Source organism: Rhinolophus sinicus, linkage group LG01, assembly GCF_036562045.2.
Source record: "Rhinolophus sinicus isolate RSC01 linkage group LG01, ASM3656204v1, whole genome shotgun sequence".
Lineage (NCBI taxonomy): Eukaryota > Metazoa > Chordata > Mammalia > Chiroptera > Rhinolophidae > Rhinolophus > Rhinolophus sinicus.
Genome location: NC_133751.1, coordinates 79,037,001 through 79,057,082, shown reverse-complemented (window position 1 = coordinate 79,057,082; position 20,082 = coordinate 79,037,001). Strand labels below are relative to the sequence as shown.

General features: G+C 37.3%; 1 protein-coding gene across 6 annotated transcripts in view; it reads left to right on the top strand.

Annotated features, from left to right (window-relative positions):
• The window catches only part of TMEM45A (transmembrane protein 45A), an 85,983-nt gene that overhangs the window by 58,125 nt on the left and 7,776 nt on the right, over positions 1-20,082 (top strand). For 5 of the 6 annotated variants that reach the window (XM_074332868.1, XM_019756483.2, XM_019756478.2 and 2 more), the window contains 4 exons: positions 7,879-8,073; positions 9,347-9,559; positions 10,929-11,113; positions 15,338-15,483. In XM_074332868.1, coding sequence (XP_074188969.1) covers positions 7,884-8,073; positions 9,347-9,559; positions 10,929-11,113; positions 15,338-15,483 — 734 coding nt within the window. In that variant the 5' untranslated portion in view covers positions 7,879-7,883. Of the gene's footprint in view, positions 1-3,035; positions 3,225-7,878; positions 8,074-9,346; positions 9,560-10,928; positions 11,114-15,337; positions 15,484-20,082 lie in introns of those variants that run through there. The other variant, XM_019756481.2, reaches the window with a different exon arrangement.

Sequence of the window (20,082 nt, the reverse complement as noted above, 5' to 3'; positions counted from 1 at the left end):
CATCTTTTCCTGTGCATACTTGTCATTCCTATATAAAAGTTTTAATTTTTGGTGGCAAATTTATCAGTCCTTTCTTCATTATCCTGCTTTTTGTATCTTGTTTTAAACAAATCCCAAGGTCAGAAGGAACTTTTGAAATATTTTCTTCTAAATAGTTTCAAAATTGGATTTCTCATAATTAGGTTTTTAATGCACCTAGAATTTAATGTGGTGTGAGGTAGGGATCTAGTTTAATTTTTATCTATAACTGGAGACTTAATTTAAAAATAGTTTTTTCCACTTATTGGTAATTTATATTGTCATTTCTGCCACTTACCAACTTCTCATATGCGTAGGGGTTCCAGCTGTATTTTCTTTTGTCTCCCACTGCTATGGTAGGAGTAACTTCATCAACTCCTGTATGTTTCTGCCACCAGGAGTTTATTCATGCTGTTCCTTATGTTTGGAGTGCTCTTCTCTTTCAGCTCCACCTTTCAAAACCCTACTCATTCTTCAAGGTCTAGCTCAAATGGCCCTAAGAGACCCGGTCGTATGCCTCTCTCCCATCCCTGAATTAAATGAAGGGGCTCAGCACACCGTGGGTATTTTACTCCTTTACCATAAATCTAGCTCATCTCTTTTGTATCACAGTCTTATGTGTTTGTCTTCTTTACACTGACACGCTGTAAACCTTTATATGTTGTAGTGGTAGACAGAATAATGTCCCCACCCTGCTGTTTTCTAATTCCTGGAACTTGTAATATATTACCTTACCTGGCAAAAGGGTTTTCAAAGGTGGTAAAATTAATGACCTTGAGATAAGATTATCCTGGCAGACCCAATTTAATCACATGGGCCCTTAAGATTGGAGAACATTTACCGCCTGAGTTACAGCAGTGATAGAAAATGGATATACTGTTCACCTTGGAGTCCCCTGTAACTTGAAGCAGATCCATATATATATATATATATATATATATATATATATATATATATATATATATATATATAATGAAGTACCCAATCGTTGTTCATTGACTTGAACTTGTGATGCAGCATGAATCCTGGAACTACAGAATGACTTCTTTAGGTTCTTACCATATCACTGACATCTCTAGCATCCAGACCTTTGTCAAATGAAGTCCTTGCAGACTACTCAGCCCAGCCTTCCTTTTGTTGGCGGCCCTGTTCACGCTGACCTTGACTGCAGTACTGGTAAATAAATAGGCTACGTGCGCAGCTTCACCTCCTTTACACCCTCTGATAATTCAATGGGAGAAAATCCCAGGAGGAGATGCCCTTTCTCCACAGTGTTTAACATACTCAAAGGTGATCGACAAGACTGGTTGATGAGGCTCTTCACAAACATTTTCTAGTCGTTGCCCTTATCTAGCGGAACAGATATGAGATTTTGAATAACATATATGAGGAACTTGGAATCTTAGCTCTGGTCTTTACTAACTCTGTGACTTAGACTAGCTTAATAAATCTCTTGGAGTTTCAGTTTCCATGTACCTGTGGTGGAAATAATACTTCCTTGAGTTGTTTCAAAGATAGAATGACTGGAACGTTATTAGCACATAGTAGATGTTTAATGAATGCTAGCTCCCTTCCTGTCTCAGGTACAACACTACTGACAGAAACAATCCAGGCTTCTATTTACTTTGAAGAGTTGGTTACAGGCAGGTGATGCAACATGACATTTGTTCATACTTTCTATTTGTTAGTTTTGTTTCTTAAGAAATAAGTCAGGATTGCCTCGCCCTCTTTCATATTTTCAAGTTTAGAGTCCTGTTTGTCATTCTGGATGTTTGATTAAGACTTGTCCATAGGACATGAATAACTTTAATTATTTAAAGATTGACAGAAGTATGGGAATAAGAGGCAAGGATATAGAAAACAGATCAAAATAAAATAATGTTTTACTATATGATAAAATAAAGTAACTAGAATGGCAGCACTCAAGAGCAATTATTGTCTTGTGACAGTCACATTATTATTTTGGCCTCAGGAGCAGCTGTTGAGCCACCCACCTCTGTCCAATATAAAGCCCAAGATGAGCAAACACATCAGGGTTTACGACATTGATGGGTGACAAATGGCCTCTGGGGTATGCTGATGTAGAGGTCACATTAAAATCTTAGTGTCTTAGTGCTACTCTGCTTTTCTCCACATACTCTAAGCTTTTGGCTCTACAAACCTCAAGAATACATAAAAATCAACTCATGAGCGCTTGTTAAAAAGCCAGACTTCTGGGCCTCCCCCTTCTTATCAATTTGGTAGATCTGAAGTGGGGCCCAGGAGTCAGCATTTAACTAACCACTACAGCTTTTGTGATATTGGTTGCCACCCAGGTCAAGGTTTCAGGGAGAGGGGTCCCAGACAGGAGCTCATTTTTCATTGGTTATTTATTGAGTGCTAGTTAGCAAAGCATTATAAGGGAGATGGCCCTTGCTCACCAAGGGTGTAACAATGAGAGGAAAAATGAGACTTGCATACAAACAGGATAATAGCTGTTGGTTAGAGTCAGATACTTGCTTCTTCCTTGTTCCCATTTTGCTCTGTGCAAACTTCATATTGGTTTAGAATAATTTATGTATTGATCTCTTTACCAGATTGAATATTCCTTTGAGGATCAGTGAGTTTCATTATTGACCTACAGCCATTTTGTTCCATCATCTTTTCTTATTCCTATAACTTTGGTTTTGGTCATGACTTCAACCCTGACACCTGCAGCAATCTCTTGCTTGAGGCACTGTATGTTAGGAAATGGTTTGTTTTTATAGATTTATCGAACATGGTCTATTATGTTACTGCTGTGATAACCATTCCCTTTGTCTTATGTTCATCTTGATGGCCTGGAAGAGAGCTAGCAAAGCTCACACATGCTCCACTGGCTTTGATTCTCACAGTAGGTGGGACATGACTGAGGCTAGTGGTCATATGGGTGGGATGACAAAGCGAATCTTGTTGGGAAATCCTCTGTGACACAAGTTCAGACAGGAAGGTGTGATGTTCAAAAGGGTGTGGTCTGTAGAGTCACATTTAGGCAGGCATTCTGACATTCTGAAGACTTAGCTGCTCGACTTCATGCTGAAAGATATGAGAACCTGGATTTAGTCTCCAAGGAGGACGTTTTAGATTTAGACCAATCAATACCTGCTTTTCCTTCTTGAGACCAGAACCGTTGTAAATTCTTGGAAGAAGAGAATTGAGTTGGACTTGACACTGAGGGAAGGGTGAAGGTAAGGATAGTTTAACACTGAAACTTCTTTCAAAATGGTTGAAATTTGGGAGAGAAAATGCTGGTACAGAATGATGGAGAATCAAAAATATTTAAAGCTACATCTGCTTGTATATGCTTTGCTTTGAGTGTTAAGTCAAATAGTAAAGTGAAGCTCAAGAAATAGTTGAAATTGGTTTAGTGTATTGGAATTTACAAATGTGTATTGAATGTGTCTCATACGTCATTAATTGAAATTTAGGAATACTTTATTTTGGTGGTGGCTCAAAAAGAAATTTTAGTTTAAGGTTTTCCCCATGGTATTCATTTTATATTGAAGTTAGCTATTTGATTGAGATTCCACCAAGAACACTGTAGAATATCTTTCTCTGGCCTATTCTGAGTGCTTTCCTGTTTCTGTGCATAGGCCTGCTCTGTGGTTTATGCGGCTGTAACACTGAGCATTAACACCTGACACCTGATTTAGGTCTTGGGATTTGCCCAATATTATCTGTAAGTGTAAATTTTAAAATATTTCTCTTTTGGGTGGTGTGTGTGTGTGTGTGTGTTGGGGGATAGTCAGAAAAAAGGGTTCAAAAAGAGTATTATGTAGGAGTCTTTTGCTCAGAGGACGATGTTTGGTGCGATTAGGTGCAGAGGGTTTTTTTGGATGGCGCAAAAGTATGAATTTTTAGGATGAACTGCAGCTGGAAGCCAGCGGTGAATCTTGCCTGTTTTAGGCCTGGGTAGACCGCTTTCACTTTGTGAGATTATAAGTGGTGACATGAGGCAGAGAGGGTATTGAGGAAGGACCTTTTTGTTTCCTACCCTGGAGATTTTCCCTGGGGTTTCTGCTGATTGTCTGGTAGGTATGTGCTGCTTTGTGGGTGAGAAAAGCCTTGTGTTCACCTTCCAAGTGCAATGTGTCTGTTCTTGGGATTAATCAAACTCGGGAGTATTTTGCTTTTATAAGCAGTGAGTTGCATCTGCAGGCAATAGTAAAGCAGGGGACAAAAAATAGATTTATGGGTAATGGTGTTGTAGGAGATGACAGTGAAGCGATATTTGAAATTTTGGGCAATTGTTTTCCTCTCCACAATGGAAGTGGAGTACAATGAATGCCATTTTCATTGCCAGGAGCAAATGGGTTTGTTGGGTTGCTTAGCCACGCAACTATAGCAAGCCTGCTTTGACTTAGTTCGGTTTGGGCTTTTTAATCAGTGAATGATTGGAACCATCAGATTGTTTTAGATTAAGAGCCTAGAGATACAGAAGTTCTGTAACTGAAGTAGGAACAAGGACTCGTTTTTCTCCCCCTACTCTGATCACCTCTTATGCTTCTTCAAAAACCTTCGACTACTCTCCCTTGCCTCCCTATCACATTCCAATGGCTGAGCTGAGATATACTGACTGGTCCGCTCAGCCATTGGGGCAGCAGGAACATGTCAGCTGGTCATGGACGTGGGTCAGGAAGTTTATTTGGCCCATAGCTGCATATTTTGGAAGAGCCCCAAATTTAAATTTTCATGTTATCTTTAACATAAGCGATATATTTTACGTGTGTTGAACGTATTTATTAGGTAAACCTAAACATTTAAAAACAACCACAGTTTTTGTAATTCTGTTTTGGCATTTTCCTCCTTTTTTAATATACCAGGAGCTTCTAACCTCTGAGAGTCCCCAGGTGCCCGCTCCATAGCTTCTCATAATATAGTCATGGACATAGAAGCTCATGAAGAGGACAGACCTTCAATAACTAGTCACACAAAGAATTAATTGCAGTGAGAACTGGGTACCTTGAGACGATATAAGAGGGCCTCTTTGCTGTCTGGGCCATCAGGGAGAATTCCCCAAGCAGACAAAATTGAAAGGGCTAGGGGAAGATAGAGGCAATAGATCTCAACGACTAGTTTTTAGAGACATAGGTGGACTCGAGGGTGATTTTCATATTTTGAATTTGGGTAAGTCGGGGAATGGTTGTGTTGTTAACCAAAATAGGTAACTGGGGGAAAAATTATTCTCTGGCAGTGGGTGGGTGGATACTATGATTAGTTCAATTTTGCGGTTTGTTGAGTATGAGTGGGCTTTGAGACCACAGAGTGGAGGTATTTTATAAATATATGATCCTATATTATAAGAAGGGCTTAGTTACTGTTATTAATTTAGAAGGTCATAGTGTATTAGGCACTATCCAGGTCCAATGTGGGAGTAGAAAAAATAGATTTATGGTCCCTGCCTTCAAGAAGCTTATTTTCTAATTGCAGTCAAAGAATTAAATAACCACAGAAGATTCTAGTAACCCTGTAAGACAATAGCAGGAAAAATGTTATGGTCTGTACATGAATAATGGCCAACAGAATTATATAGATGTTTCTTGCTTTTTGGCAGTTAGTATCTGAGTAAAATTACTCATCTGGGATTACTTTTGTTTTAATTTGGCAATTTGAGGTAGGTTGAGGATAACATGAGCTTGTTTAATAGCACTGTGGGTTAGTTGCTTTGGAGTAACTTGTTTCAATTTTACGATGTAGGTACTGTTATTTGTCTCATTTTACAGAGGAGAAACCTGAGGCACTTACAGATTTATTAACTTGCCTTAAGTCATGTAGCTAGTAAATGGTAAAGTTGGGATTCCTATTTAGTCAGTCTGAATCCAAAGCCCCTTCTTCTCAGTTTTTAAAAATCCTATTATTTTCACTGAATGTATCTCCTATCATTTAAGTTATTTGAACATTTATTTTTAGTGGCTACAAAACTTACTTAATCATTGTTCTAATTTTTGACATGTATTTGGTGTTTAATTTGGTGCCTATATTTATAGTTATATTTTTAGTATACATTCCTGGAAGTGGGTTTCCTGTACCAGGGAATATAAAACGTTTAAGGCTCCTTAAAACATATCATTCTTTTCCCCCAGAGAAGTTCAAATAGTTTCCTGTCTGGATATATTTTTCAATCCCACATAAAAGTATTTTTCAACCCCATAGGGTTTCCTAAGCCAAGACAAACAGGAAAACTCAGTAACACTATGAGGGGGATGGTGGTCAGGATAATAAAGAATCACAGAATGTTAGAGCAGATATTATCGATGCCAACTCCTTCTTTTATTAATTAAGAACTAAGGCTCAGAGAGATTAAGTGACATGCCCCAAACCATTCCACTAATTAAAGTCAGAGTTAGGGCAAGAACCTGCCCTTACGTACCACGATGCGATACATTGAGTTAGAGTCTCTTGGATGGTTTGGATGATTCAGGGCTGTGCTGAAATGTCCATCTGGGGTCTCGACTAGATATGTGAGAAACTTTAATCATCTAAGTCAGCTTCACAGTTCCCCCTTGAAACCTCACATTTGTGTCAGAGGGCTGTGTACGTAAGCCAAATGGATCTGCCCTGAATTGAGAGGCCTAGTTACCCCAAAGGAGATAAAGAAGTCTGCTGGGCTAGGGAAACACTGAAACCCCCTTTGTTGGTAAGATCCACAAGGATGATTGTGACCTTTTTCTTCATAATTCCATTGAAGGTACAATACATTTGAACAGGGGCTGCTCACATAATTAAAAACTCAGTTAACTCAAGACTAATTTTCTATAGCACTTAGGCTGTACACCTGAAACTAATATAAAATAATATTGAATGTCAACTGTAATTGAAAAATAAAAAAGGAGGACATTTCTATTTATTATTGTGCCAACATGTAGCAATCATAAACAGAATTTACAGTTGAATTGGCTTGGTATCTATCTGGGTTACCAGCTGGATTAAGCTGTTAAGCCTCAATATTTCAATGACTTAGCCCAGTCAAAGGTTGTTTCTTGCAAAATCTGAAGCAGGCTGGTTGGCCGTCCTCTGTGTTGCAGACATGCCATGTCAAGGTTGCTATAGCAGGGGAATAGAGAGTTAAAAGAGTCATGTGTGCTCTTAACTGACAGTCTGAAAGTGATATATTCCACAGTCTGTTGGCCAGAACTAGAAACATGATTTTGATTGAACTGGAGGACAGACTGGGGACAGACATGGTTTTGATTGAACTGGAGGACAGACTGAGGACAGACAGATGTTTGATGAGCACTAATGGTCTCTTCCACTTGAATCTTGATACTGTGAAATTACCTACTTAAAGAAAGTTGTAGGCAGTTTTATATCATCTCAAGTTTTAAACATAAAAGTAAATATTACTTTCCTTCAAATATGTTTAAAGTGTAACTATATGGTATAGTACATACTATCATTTTAAGAAACCCTTTTGGGCTGTTAAAAACAATGAAGCCTGTTAAAAACAATGAAGCCTGTTAAAAACAATGAAGCTTATGTTTAATAGTTATGACATTTAGGGAAGTCATTTGACTTCTCTAAATTTGTATCCCAATTGAAAATGGGATTTAATTCCTCATTTATAGGTATGCTGTAAAAATTAGCGTAGAGATCTCATGGAAAACACTTAACACAGTGCTTAGAATAAGGTAAGTGTTCAAAGAACATGAATTTTTCTTTGTATTGGTGTTATTAATGTTACAGTAAAACTCCTACTGTTGACAGTAATATAATTTTCTCATTTCCCCTCAATCAGTGGTGTATCCATAATTATCAGAAGATAGTGTACTTTACGGGAACAAGCGATACTTGTCTAAGTTCTGGAAATGAAATGTTTTCATCTTCTGTATGTTCTTATCTTAGTAACCATGGGGAGCTTCAAAGGCCATGCCCTCCCCGGAACCTTCTTTTTCATCATGGGTACTTGGTGGGCTATAAAGAGCATTCTGAAGTATACCTGCAGAAAGCAGAAGCGGACTTCCTACCTGGTTTCCAAAGCATTATTCTATCGAATTGAAATTTTAGAGGGAATCATAATAATCTGCATGGCTTTAACCGGTGAGTGGACTATTTCTGAATTCTGTTTTCTCCTTTTGTGTATTTTCATGTGCACAGAGAAGATTTAATATCAAATCAAGAAGTGGCTAAAATGAATTTTTTTATTTAGAAATATCTCTGAACATATATTCTACTTGTAATTTTTATCTGATACAATTGTTAGAAGGTGATACTTTATATACAAAGACCTGTTCCTTAATGAGTTAGTCATAATAATTAACTTGCCTGCCCACAGCAGGTGAATTTCCTTTATAGAATTAGCTGGAGCCTCTGAAATAATTTTATATCAATTATTCTGATGCCTGAAAGAGTGAAGTCTATCAGAAACCATTTTTCAAACTAACACCAAAATAATGAAGTAATTATGGGAAAGCTTCAATAATAAATCACTGTGGATAGGCTGTACAAAGTTCAGGCCGAAGAAGACTTGCATTCATCCTTTGTGTATGATTTCTAAATTGCAGAGGGAGGTTAGGTCAGACAACTTCTAAGGCCTTTCCATTGACTATAAGAGTCTGTGAAATTGTTGTGTTTTTAGAGTTTCCCTTCAGTCTGTTCTTTATGAAGAGCAAAACTTCCTAATTTTCCTTTGGATTTTTTCATGCTTAATTCATGGCAATAGGTCTTTGCTATCTATGGTCATCAAATTATAGAGCAACCATTTCCAAAGAGAGAAATTTCCTTGCCAAATCCTATAGATGAGCAAATAAAGCAGCATCTTTAAGATTGTTTAACTGTTGGTGTAGCTGACTAGACAATATGCTATAACTGTCTGTGCTTTCCCAGTTATACTTAATTGGGGAAAAGCTGAAATCTAGCATTTTTATTGGGAACCAAGTGAAACGCCCTACTTTGTGGCAGCTACCCAGAGATATAGTGTGTGCATCAGCCTCTATGGGACTCATCTTACAAATCCCAAACCCAAATCATTCAAGATGTATTTAGTCATGAAATTAAAATAGGAACTAAGATCATTCGTGGAACTGATTATGGAACTAAGTGGAACTAAGATCATCAGCTTTAACAATCTGAATAGCTGTTTAACTAAATTGGTTCTCTTTGACTAAAAGTGGTTATCCAAACCAGTATTTGAACCTCTAAGACCATCCTAAAGCACCAGCGTTTACCTGTGAGGGAATAGCTCAGAAAGAGCAATCAGTGTCATAGAATGTTATTAGGTCAGACTAAGCAGGGGGCTAATCCTCCAGCATCTTCTTGTTTTCTTCATAAAGTGATGGAGAGGTTTGCTAAAACTTTAATTGTTCCTCTACAGGTATGGTTGGGGAGCAGTTCATTGTTGGAGGGCCCCACCTGTCCTTATATAACTATAAAGCGGGCCAGTGGGTCCAACTCCTGAGCTGGCATCATTGCACCATGTACTTCTTCTTTGGGCTGATGGGTATGACAAACATCTTATGTAACACCATCAGTTCACTGCCTGCGTCTTTAACCAAGTTAATGATGGCAAATGCTTTATTTGTGGAGGGTAAGTATGAGTGAGTATTTTCCTGTCCCTTTCACTATTATAGGGCATTTGTCTAGCCCTTTATAATAATATTCCTTTAGTGTCCTGGTGCAGCCTTTATCTACAGGGTTACCTATTTGGGCCACAGGGAACTATTCAGTGTCCTAGGTGGGATGCCAAAGATTTTCCTTCCCTACTGACTCATTTAATAAAACTGGACACGAACAGTCATTCAAAGTGTTTTATTCACATATTCACATTTTACATCTGTCTTAAAGAACCAGCTACCATGGTGATTAATCTCTGGCTTATCCTGAGATTATAATTATTTCTGTTTTTAACAAGTGAAACTGAGCTCAGAGTAGTGAACCATGAATATACTGAAATATAGAGACATAGCAGAGTTGCTTTCAGCACCTACTTATTAATTAACCTTTTAAATATTGAAATAGTAAAACTCCATCATTACATGATAAGTTGGGTGCAAAAAATTCAGTCACTTAAAAATATGAGGTCCTGTTTTTGAGAGATTCATGACAACAACATTTTTTTGGTTCAGCTGGTCTCCCCGTTACTGTATAGGGAAACACTGAAATCAAGTGTTTAATGACTTGCTTTCATTTATTGCACTTGTAAGAAATAGATTGATTATGGAACTGAAAAAGCCCCAAATTATTAGGAGGCAGTTGTTTCCTAACTGTCCACCTTGCCTCTTATGTGTGAAGATAAGAACTTCTGCCAACCCCTCCTTGAGAACAAGGGCTCGGTCAAAGACGTGCACCAGCAATCACAGTGCGAGTCTCATGATCTCGCGGTGTTAGGAAATTTGGAATGAACATCTTTTCATTGTCATCTAAATGAAAAGGAAGAAGCTGAAGCTGGAATCTGTCCGTGGGATTAAAAAATGTAGTTAGTTTCTACATCTTGGGACCTTCCAGAGCATCTTGTCATACGTCTCTAATTCCACTCATAGGATTTGTGTATACCTGTCGTCCTCCACTGGACTGAATTCCTTAAGATGAGGCTTTGTCTCACTCATCTGTGTACTCACTCTCTCTCCTGCTCCTCACCCCATCGTGCTTAGTATTCAGCTTCCTAAGCTGCTTTGAAATATAGTTGCAAATGTCATGATGTGTTAGAGGAGAGAATGAAGGATGCGGAAGGGAAAAACAGTGTTAGGTTTCAAAGATTCCTTTCTAAAGAGGTAGGATGACTCCAAAAAATGCCATTATTGTGGGAAGCAGTGGACAGATGTATGTATATGTAAAATTCCGTGGAGAGCGAGAGAGAGCGAGAGAGCGAGAGAGCGAGAGAGCGAGAGAGAGAGAGAGAGAGAGAAAGAAACAGTGGTTTCATTGAAAAAGACAAACTCTTTTCCTCCCTCCATCAGCTTTTATTTTCTACAACCACACTCACGGCCGGGAAATGCTAGACATCTTTGTGCACCAGCTGCTGGTCTTGGTCATCTTATTGACAGGCCTCATTACCTTCTTGGAGCTCTTCGCACGCAGCAACTTAACTCTGGAGCTTCTGCGATCAAGCTTTATCCTGCTTCAGGGGAACTGGTTCTGGCAGGTGAGTGGGCACCTCCAGTTACTGTACCTATTGTCTCTCTCCTTGTATCCTTCTCTCTTTGTTTGGTGGGCCCTTTTGCTCGAGAACCCAGAGACGTCCTTCTGATGTGCTGCCTGTAGTGGAAATGTGGGGCTTGAGAGGTGATGCTTCCTGGAGCGGCCCAGCGGCCCTGAGAGGAGTGTTGACAGAGCAGGAAGTAGGGTGTGTACAACTTCATTACACAGCTGACCATCCACTATGTAGGAACTCTGAGTTGGTGCTTTTAGTTGGAAGCAGTTGTAAGATGCTAAAGCAATTTACAGCCTAATGGGTAGTAAACTCAAGAAATCTATGAAAGGCAGGAAATGGATGAAACTATTATTTATTAAGAAACAGCTATGTGTTAGCCACTGTACTTTTACACACACATTGTTTCATTCTGTCCTCACAACAACTTGGAAGTTAGGTATTAACATTCCCAATATATACTGATAAGGAAACCCAGAGAGACCACGTTACTTTCCCAGGATCACACAATAATGGAACTAGAATCTAAATGCGGGTTGTCTGACCCCAAATCCCAGGTTCTTTCCATTTTACGCCCTAACCTGTGTGTGTTGTTGAAAAACTGGGTTCCAATCAGTGAACATATAGAGAATGAAAAATCATAATCCATATATAGATGTAAAGAAAGTCTAGGATGAAAGGTGAATGTGATTTAATCAGGGAAGACTTTTTCAATCAGCAGAAAACAGGGATTTGGGATGATGAGGTTATTTCAGGGATTTGCATTGTACCTGAGGAGTGATAAGATGGCGTTGGAAGATGAAGGGGGAGAAACATCATGGTCAAAATAGGGGGTAGGGAATATGTGACGGTAGAATATGTGATACAGTGATGGTCGGGTTTGGTTCCAGTGGAACTAAAAGGGTTCTTCTTAAGGTCGGGGATGTGGGGGAGCAGAAAGCCTGTTGGAGCAGAGGGTCTAGATTTAAGGGTTATTTTGAAGGAAAACTAATAAAGAAAAAAACAACAAATACCTTATAATAGATGACTTAAAACAATGAAAATTTGTTCTTTCACTGTTCTGGAAACCAGAAGTCCAAAAATCAAGCTGTCAGTGGGTTGTTTACTTCTTGGGGGCCCAGAGGGACAATCTGTCCTGTGCTGCTCTCCTAGCTGGTTGTCAGCAATCGTTGGTGTTCCTTGGCTTGTGGCAATATAACCCCAGTCACTGCTTCCAGAGTCACATCTCTGTTTCTGTGTACCTGTGTCTTCACATGGCCTTCTTGTAAGAATGCAAATCATTGGATTTAGGGCCAATTCTAACCCAGTATGACTTCATCTTGATGACATCTGCAAAGACCCTATTTCCAAATAAGGTCACATTCACAGGTACTGGGGCTTAGGACTTCAGCACACCTTTTTGGAGGATACAATTTAACTCACAACTATTAATCCTTACCTCTGGAAGATAAGCAAATCACTCTCCAAGATGGGATGGATGGGTTGTATATCTGAGTTAAATTGGGGAAACATTGGTGGAACTGATAGGTGGGAACTGGGGAGTAAGTTCATAGTTCATTACACTCCCCCTTCCTAAAAGGCCCTTTGTTGACACAGAATTTCTCTGTCACCTTCTACGAGTTGCTGTGAGAAGAAAGCATGAGAAGCAGGTTCTCACGGTCCTGACACCCAGCTTAAATGGCTGGGTCCCTTGAATTGAGAGTTGACTGCATGACTTTCGTTTTCTTCTTGTTATTTCTGAACAGTGAACAGAGAGGATCTAGAATTTCTTGCTTTCTTCCAGGTCTTTCAGAGACCTGGGCTCTGGTCGTTTTTGTCCCCAAATTGAGCTTTCCCAGCAGCATAGAAAAAGAGTATTGCAAAACACCGATATGTCTAAAGCAGCAGGCAAACAAGCTGGGTGGCATTCTCCTCCTGCAGTTTCTAAATATTGTCGGCTCAGATCTCTAATTTGATGTCTCATATGTCTTATGCCAGTAGTCCTAATGCCTCATCCCCTTAGAATGTTGCCATGTCCTCACGCAGAGGCCTCACCATTGGTGGGTGGGGGAAAGCAGCAATGAAGCCAATATCTGCAACTGTTTGGGGATGGAGGGGCAGGTCATGCATTACTTAGTTTTCTTAACTCTAACACAGAGACAACAAGTGCATTTTATCTCCTAGGCTGTAGAGAAGGGCAGGAAGAAGTTATAGAGTACCTTACTAATTTCAACTAATATGATATTTTGGAAAAATATCATATATATAACACTGGTTGATAAATAAAATCCATAGCACCAGCACAAAAATAAAAACTCTCTGTCTTGTTTCACTGGGTCAGGCAAGTAACCTGAATGATGAATCAACGGAGAGTCCATTCTTCCGTCCATCCATTCATCCATCCATCCATCCATCCATCCATCCATCCATCCATCCATCCATCCATATCAGATCTTATTTTTTATTGGGGTAAAATTTACATAAAATTAACCATTTTGAAGTGTACAATTCAGTGGCAATTCACAGTGTTATGCAACTATCGTCTATTTAGTTCTAAAACATTTTCATTACCCCAAAAGGAAAACCCCAGAGCCATTAAGCAGCCACTTCCTTTTTCCCTCTCCTCCCAGCCTGTGGTAACCACTAATCTGCTTTCTGTTTCTATGGATTTACTATTCTGGATATTTCATGTGAACAGAATCACATAGTATATGACATTTTATGTCTGGCTTTTTCCCCTTAACATAATGTTTTCAAGGTTCATCCATGTCGTATCATGTATTAGTCCAATTTATCTATTTTTTCTTTAGTTGATTGTACTTTTGATGTTATGTATAAGAAATCATTACCAAATCCCAGGTCATGAAGCTTTGCTCCTATATTTTATTTTAAGAGTTTTATGGTTTTAGTTCTCATATTTAGGTCTTTGATCCACTTTGAGTTAATTTTTGTATGTGGTGTAAGGTAAGTGTTTACATTTATTCTTTCGCATGAGCATATCCAGTTGTCCCAGGACCATTTGTTGACCGTTTCCTCATTGAATAGCCTTAGCACTCGTGTCAACCAAGTTACTACAGATACATGGGCTTATTTATAGACTGTCAATTCTATTTCATTGATTTATATGTCTGTAATTATGTCAATACCACATTGTTTTGATTACCGTATGTCGTATTGTAGTAAATTTTGAAATCAGTCAGTGTAAGACAATGTTGTTTTTCTTTTTCAAGGTTGTTTTGGTTAATCTGAGTGTCTTGTAATTTCATATGAATTTTAGGATCAGCTTTTCATTGCTACAAGAAGGCAATGGAAATTGAGGTTTTGATCGGGATTGCATGAATCTGTAGATTTCCTTGGGTGTTATTACCATTTTAACAATATTAAATCTTCCAGTCCATGAGCATGAGATATATTTCCATTTATTTAGATCATCTTTTCACAATGTTTTGTAGTTTTCAGTGTACAAGTCTTGAACCTCCTTCATTAAATTTATTCGTAAATATTTTATTCTTTTCAATGCTATTGTAAGTGGAATTGTTTTCTTAATTTTGGGGTAGTTTATTGTATATGTATGAAAATACAACTAACTTTTATGTGTTGATCTAGTATCCTGTAAATATGCTGAATTCATTATTAGCTCTAATAATTTTTTTGTGGATTCTTTAGGATTTTCTATATATAAGATCATATCATCTGTGAATATAGTTTTACTTCTTCCTTTGCAGTCTAGATGCCCTTTATTTATTTTTCTTGCCTAATTGTTCTGACTATAATTTCTAATATAATGTTGAATAGAAGTGGTGAAATCAGACACCCTTGTCTTATCTGATGTTAGGGGAAAAAATTTAGTCTTTCACTATTGAATATAATGTTAGCTGTGGGCAATTATTTACTTTAAAACCTTTTGTACTCTAATATTGAAGTAATTGAGTGAAACTGAGCAACTTAGAAACCTAGCACATTCTCTGAAAGCCCACCAATCCCCAGAGATGATTATTATTCATATTTTGAAATCGATTTTTAAATGTCCTTAAAATTTTTTCCCCTCAAAAGTATGACGTACTAGATACTGTCTATATTACTAAAATAGGCAGTAAAATCTGATGTCTTAACTGTAGCATTTCAGATAACGGGAGTTATCTTAGTTACCATTGATCTTGGAACCAAGCATTTTGAAATGCACCATCTTTGGAGAAATGGCTGGTTATTTTAATATGTGCTTTTTGTTTTACATTACAGATTGGTTTTGTCCTTTATCCTCCCAGTGGAGGTCCTGCATGGGATGCAACGGATCATGACAACATTATGTTTCTCACCGTATGCTTCTGTTGGCATTATGCATTGACCTGTATCATCGTTGGAATGATTTATGCCTTTGTTACCTGGTAAGTTAGTGATTTTTGTTCATGGAAGTTCTATTCCTTGCTATATGATCAACAACCCTTGATAGTATTGAACTTAAAATTCAAAGGGGGATTTCATGCCTTAGCATTGCACAAGATAGGGTAATATCGCAGAAAATTATCTGAACACCGAAATTCCCAGTGAAAAGAATAAATGCTGGTTTAAAGTTAGAATAGCTCAGCAGTGTCTCTGCTGTGCCTCTGACCTATGCGTCACCCTTCAACACACTCTTCTGTGCCTCCATGCCTTTGCATATGCTGTTTCCTTTTCTGAATGGTCCTCTCCACACCTGTAGTGAGTGAGCCCTCCATTTGCGTATGTCCACATCAATTATAGCATTTTACAAGCTTGGTGTCATTTTTTGACAAACATGTATGTTTCCTATTAAATTTAGGTATCTGGTAAATTTGACATTTACTGTAAATATTTCTAAAAGTAAGCTTCTGTTAAATAATGCATACTTTTATAAGGACCCTGATATATTACATGATGGGTGAGGAGCAGTATAGCTGATTGATAAGAACACCTATTCCTCGCTCTGCTGTTATCAGTTATATGTCTTTGGGAAAATCATGTAGCCACATTAAGTCTCAGTTTTGTTGTTTGCAAAGTGGGAATAATAATAGTACCTAAAAAAGATCATCTATGTAAACTCCTTAGGCCATAATAAGAGCTCAGTGAAAGTGATTCTTCTTTTTATTTTTTAATTAAATTTATTGGGTTGACATTGGTTAGCAAAATTGTATCGGTTTTAAGTGTACGTTTCTGTAATACATTACTACATATTTGACCCCCTTTTTCCTCTTCTACCAGCCCTCCTCCCACCTTACCCTCTGGTAACCACTAAACTGTTGTCTTTGTCTATGAGTTGTTTTTTTGTTTTGTTTTTGTTTTTTCATTATTTATTTATTTTTTTAATTAAAGTTTATTGGGGTGACAGTTGTTAGTAAGGTTACATAGATTTCAGGTGTACAATTCTGTAATACATCATCTATACATCACATTGTGTGTTCACCACCCACAGTCAGGTCTCTTTCCATCACCATTTATTTGATCCCCTTTACCCTCATGTACCACCCCCACTCCCCTCACCGTCTGATAACCACTAAACTATTGTCTGTGTCTATGAGTTTTTGTTTTCTTGTTTGTTAGTCTTATTTCTTTGTTGCTTTCAGTTTTATATCTCACATATGAGTGAAGTCATATGGTTTTTGACTTTTTCTGTCTGACTTATTTTGCTTGGTGTGATAATCTCAAGATCCATCTATGTTGCTGCAAATGGCACTATTTCATCTTTTCTTATGGCCAAGTAATATTCCATTGTATATATGTGCCACAACTTCTTTATCCAATTATCTATCGAAGGACATGTTGGTTGTTTCCATGTCTTGACCACCATGAATAATGCTGCAGTAAACATCGGGGCACATATATCTTTACAGATAAATGTTTTCAGATTTTTTGGATAGATACCCCGAAGAGGGATTGCTGGGTTACATGGTAATTCTATTCTTAATTTTTTGAGGAGCCTCCATACTGTTTTCCATAGTGCCTGTACCAATGGACGTTCCCACTGATAGTGTTTGAGGGTTTCTTTTCTTCCACAGCCTCTTCAACACTTGTTATCATTTGTCTTGTTGATGATAGCCATTCTGGTAGGTGTGATGTGATAGCTCATTGTGGTTTTGATTTGCATTTCCCTAATAGCTAGTGAAGTTAAGCATTTTTTCATATATCTGTTGACTGTTTGTATATCTTCCTGGGAGAAGTGTCTGTTCAGGTCTCCTGCCCCTTTTTTAATTGGACTGTTTGTTTTTTGTTGTTGTTGAGCTGTACAAGTTCTTTATATATTTTGGATATTAGCCCCTTAGTGGAGGTGTTGTTTGCAAATATTTTCTCCCATTCATTGGTTGCCTCTTTGTTTTGTTGATGGTTTCTTTTGCTGTGCAGTAGCTTTTTAGTTTGATATAGTCCATTCATTTATTTTTGCTTTTCCTTCCCTTGCCTTTGAGGTCAAATTCATAAAATCCTCTTTGAAACCAAGGTCCATAAGTATAGTAGCTATGCTTTCTTGTGTGCAATTTATTGTTTCAGGTCTTATGTTTAGGGCTTTGGTTCATTTTGAGTTAATTTTGGTATATGGTGACAGCAGTCTAATTTCATTGTTTTGCACATGGCTTTCCAATTTTCCCAGCACCATTTATTGAAGAGGCTTTCTTTTCTTCATTGTATGTTTTTGGTTCCTTTGTCAAAAATGATCTTCCCACATATATGTGGGCTTATTTCTGGCTTTTCAATTCTATTCCATTGGTCTGTGTGTCTGTTTTTCTGCCAATACCATGCTGTTTTGATTATTATCACTTTGTAGTACAAATTAAAGTCAAGGAGTGTGATACCTCCAGTGTTGTTCTTTTTTCTTAGAATTGCTTTGGCTATTCGGGGTCTTTTGTGACTCCATACAAATTTGATGATTTTTTGTTCTATTTCTTTGAAAAATGCCATTGGGATTTTGATGGGGATTGCAAGAAATCTATATATTGATTTTCTGGGTAATATAGCCATTTTAACTATGTTCATTTTTCCAATCCATGAACATGGCATATCTTTCCATTTCTTTGTGTCTTCTTCAGTTTTTTAAAATAATGTCTTACCGTTTTCAGTGTATAGGTCCTTCACATCCTTTAAGTTTATTCCTAGGTATTTTATTCTTTTAGTTGCAATTGAAAAATGAATTGTTTTTGTTTTTTCATTTCTTTTTCTGAAATTTCATTGTCAGTATGTAGGAAGGCAATGGATTGTTGTACATTGATTTTATATCCTGCAACTTTACTGAATTTGTTTATTGTTTCTAATAGTTTTTTTTGGTGGAGTCTTTAGGGTTTTCTATATAAAGAATCATGTCATCTGTAAAAAGTGACAATTTAAGTTCTTCATTCCCTATTTGAATGCCTTTTATTTCTTTCTCTTGCCTGATTGCTCTGGCAAGGACTTCCAAACCTATGTTGAATAACAGTGGTGATAGGGACATTCCTGTTTTATTTCTGATCTTAGAAGAAAAGCTTTCAGTTTTTCACCATTAAGTACGATATTAGCTGAGGGTTTGTCATATGTGACCTGTATTATAGTGAGGTACTTTCCTTCTATACCTACTTTATTAAGTGTTTTAATCATAAATGGATGTTTTATCATGTCAAATGCTTTTTTCCTGCATCTATTGATATAATCATAACATTTTTTCTTTTATTTTGTTTGTGGTGTATCGCATTGATTGAGTTGCATGTATTGAATCATTCTTGTGTTCCTGTAATGAACCCCACTTGATCGTGATGTACAATCTTTTTAATGTATTGTTGTATTTGATTTGCTAGTGTTTTGTTTATAATTTTTGCATCTGTATTCATCAGACATATTGGTCTCTAGTTTTCTTTTTTTGTGTTATAGTTGCCCGGTTTTGGTATCAGGGTGATGTTTGCCTCATAAAATAAGTTAGGAAATATTGCTTCTACTTTAATTTTTTGAAAGTATTTGAGGAGGACAAATATTAAGTCCTCTTTGAATGTTGGGTAGAGTTCACTAGTAAAGACATCTGGTTTTGGACTTTTGCTTTTGCAGAGGTTTTGGATGATTATTTCAATTTCCTTACAATAGATTGGTCTATTAAGATTTTCAAGTTCATGATTCAGTCTAGGAAGGCTATATATTTCTAAGAACTTGTCCATCTCTTCTAGGTTATTGAATTTGGTGGCATATAGTCCTTCATAGTATTCACATTTGATGCTTTGTATTTCTGTGACATCTGTGATAACTTCCCCTCTTTTCATTTCTGATTTTATTTGTGCCTTTTCTCCTTTTACCTTACTGAGTCCAGCCAAGAGTTTGTCAATTTTATTAATCTTTTCAAAGAACTAGATCTTTGTTGCATTAATTTTTTCTGTTGCATTAATTTTTTCCGTTGTCTTTTTGTTCTCTATTTCATTTAGTTATGCTCTAATTTTTATTATTTCCTTCCTTCTGCTGACTTTGTGTTTCATTTGTTCTTCATTTTCTAGTTCTTTAAGATGTAACGTTAGGTTGTTTATTTGGTATATTTTTGTTTCTTGAGATAGGCCTGTAATGACATAAATTTCTCCTAGTACTGCTTTCACTGCTTCCCAATAATTTTGATACAATGTATTTTCATTCTCATTTGTTTCTATGTATTTTCTGATATGTCCTTTTATTTCTTCTTTGACCCCATTGTTCTTCAATAGCATGTTGTTTACTCTCCATATATTTGAGGTTTTTTACACTTTCTTTTTGCAGTTGGTCTCCAATTTCAAGGCATTGTGGTCAGAGAATATGCTCAATATGATTTCAATCTTCTTAAATTTGCTGAGGTTATTTTTATTTTTTATTTTTTTTAAAGATTTTATTGGGGAAGGGGAACAGTGTGTACTTCCAGGACTTTTTATTCCAAGTTAAGTTGTTGTCCTTTCAATCTTAGTTGTGGAGGGTGCTGTTCAGCTTCAAGTTGTTGTCCTTTCCAGTCTTAGTTGTGGAGGGCACAGCTCAGCTCAAGGTCCAGTTGCCATTGCTAGTTG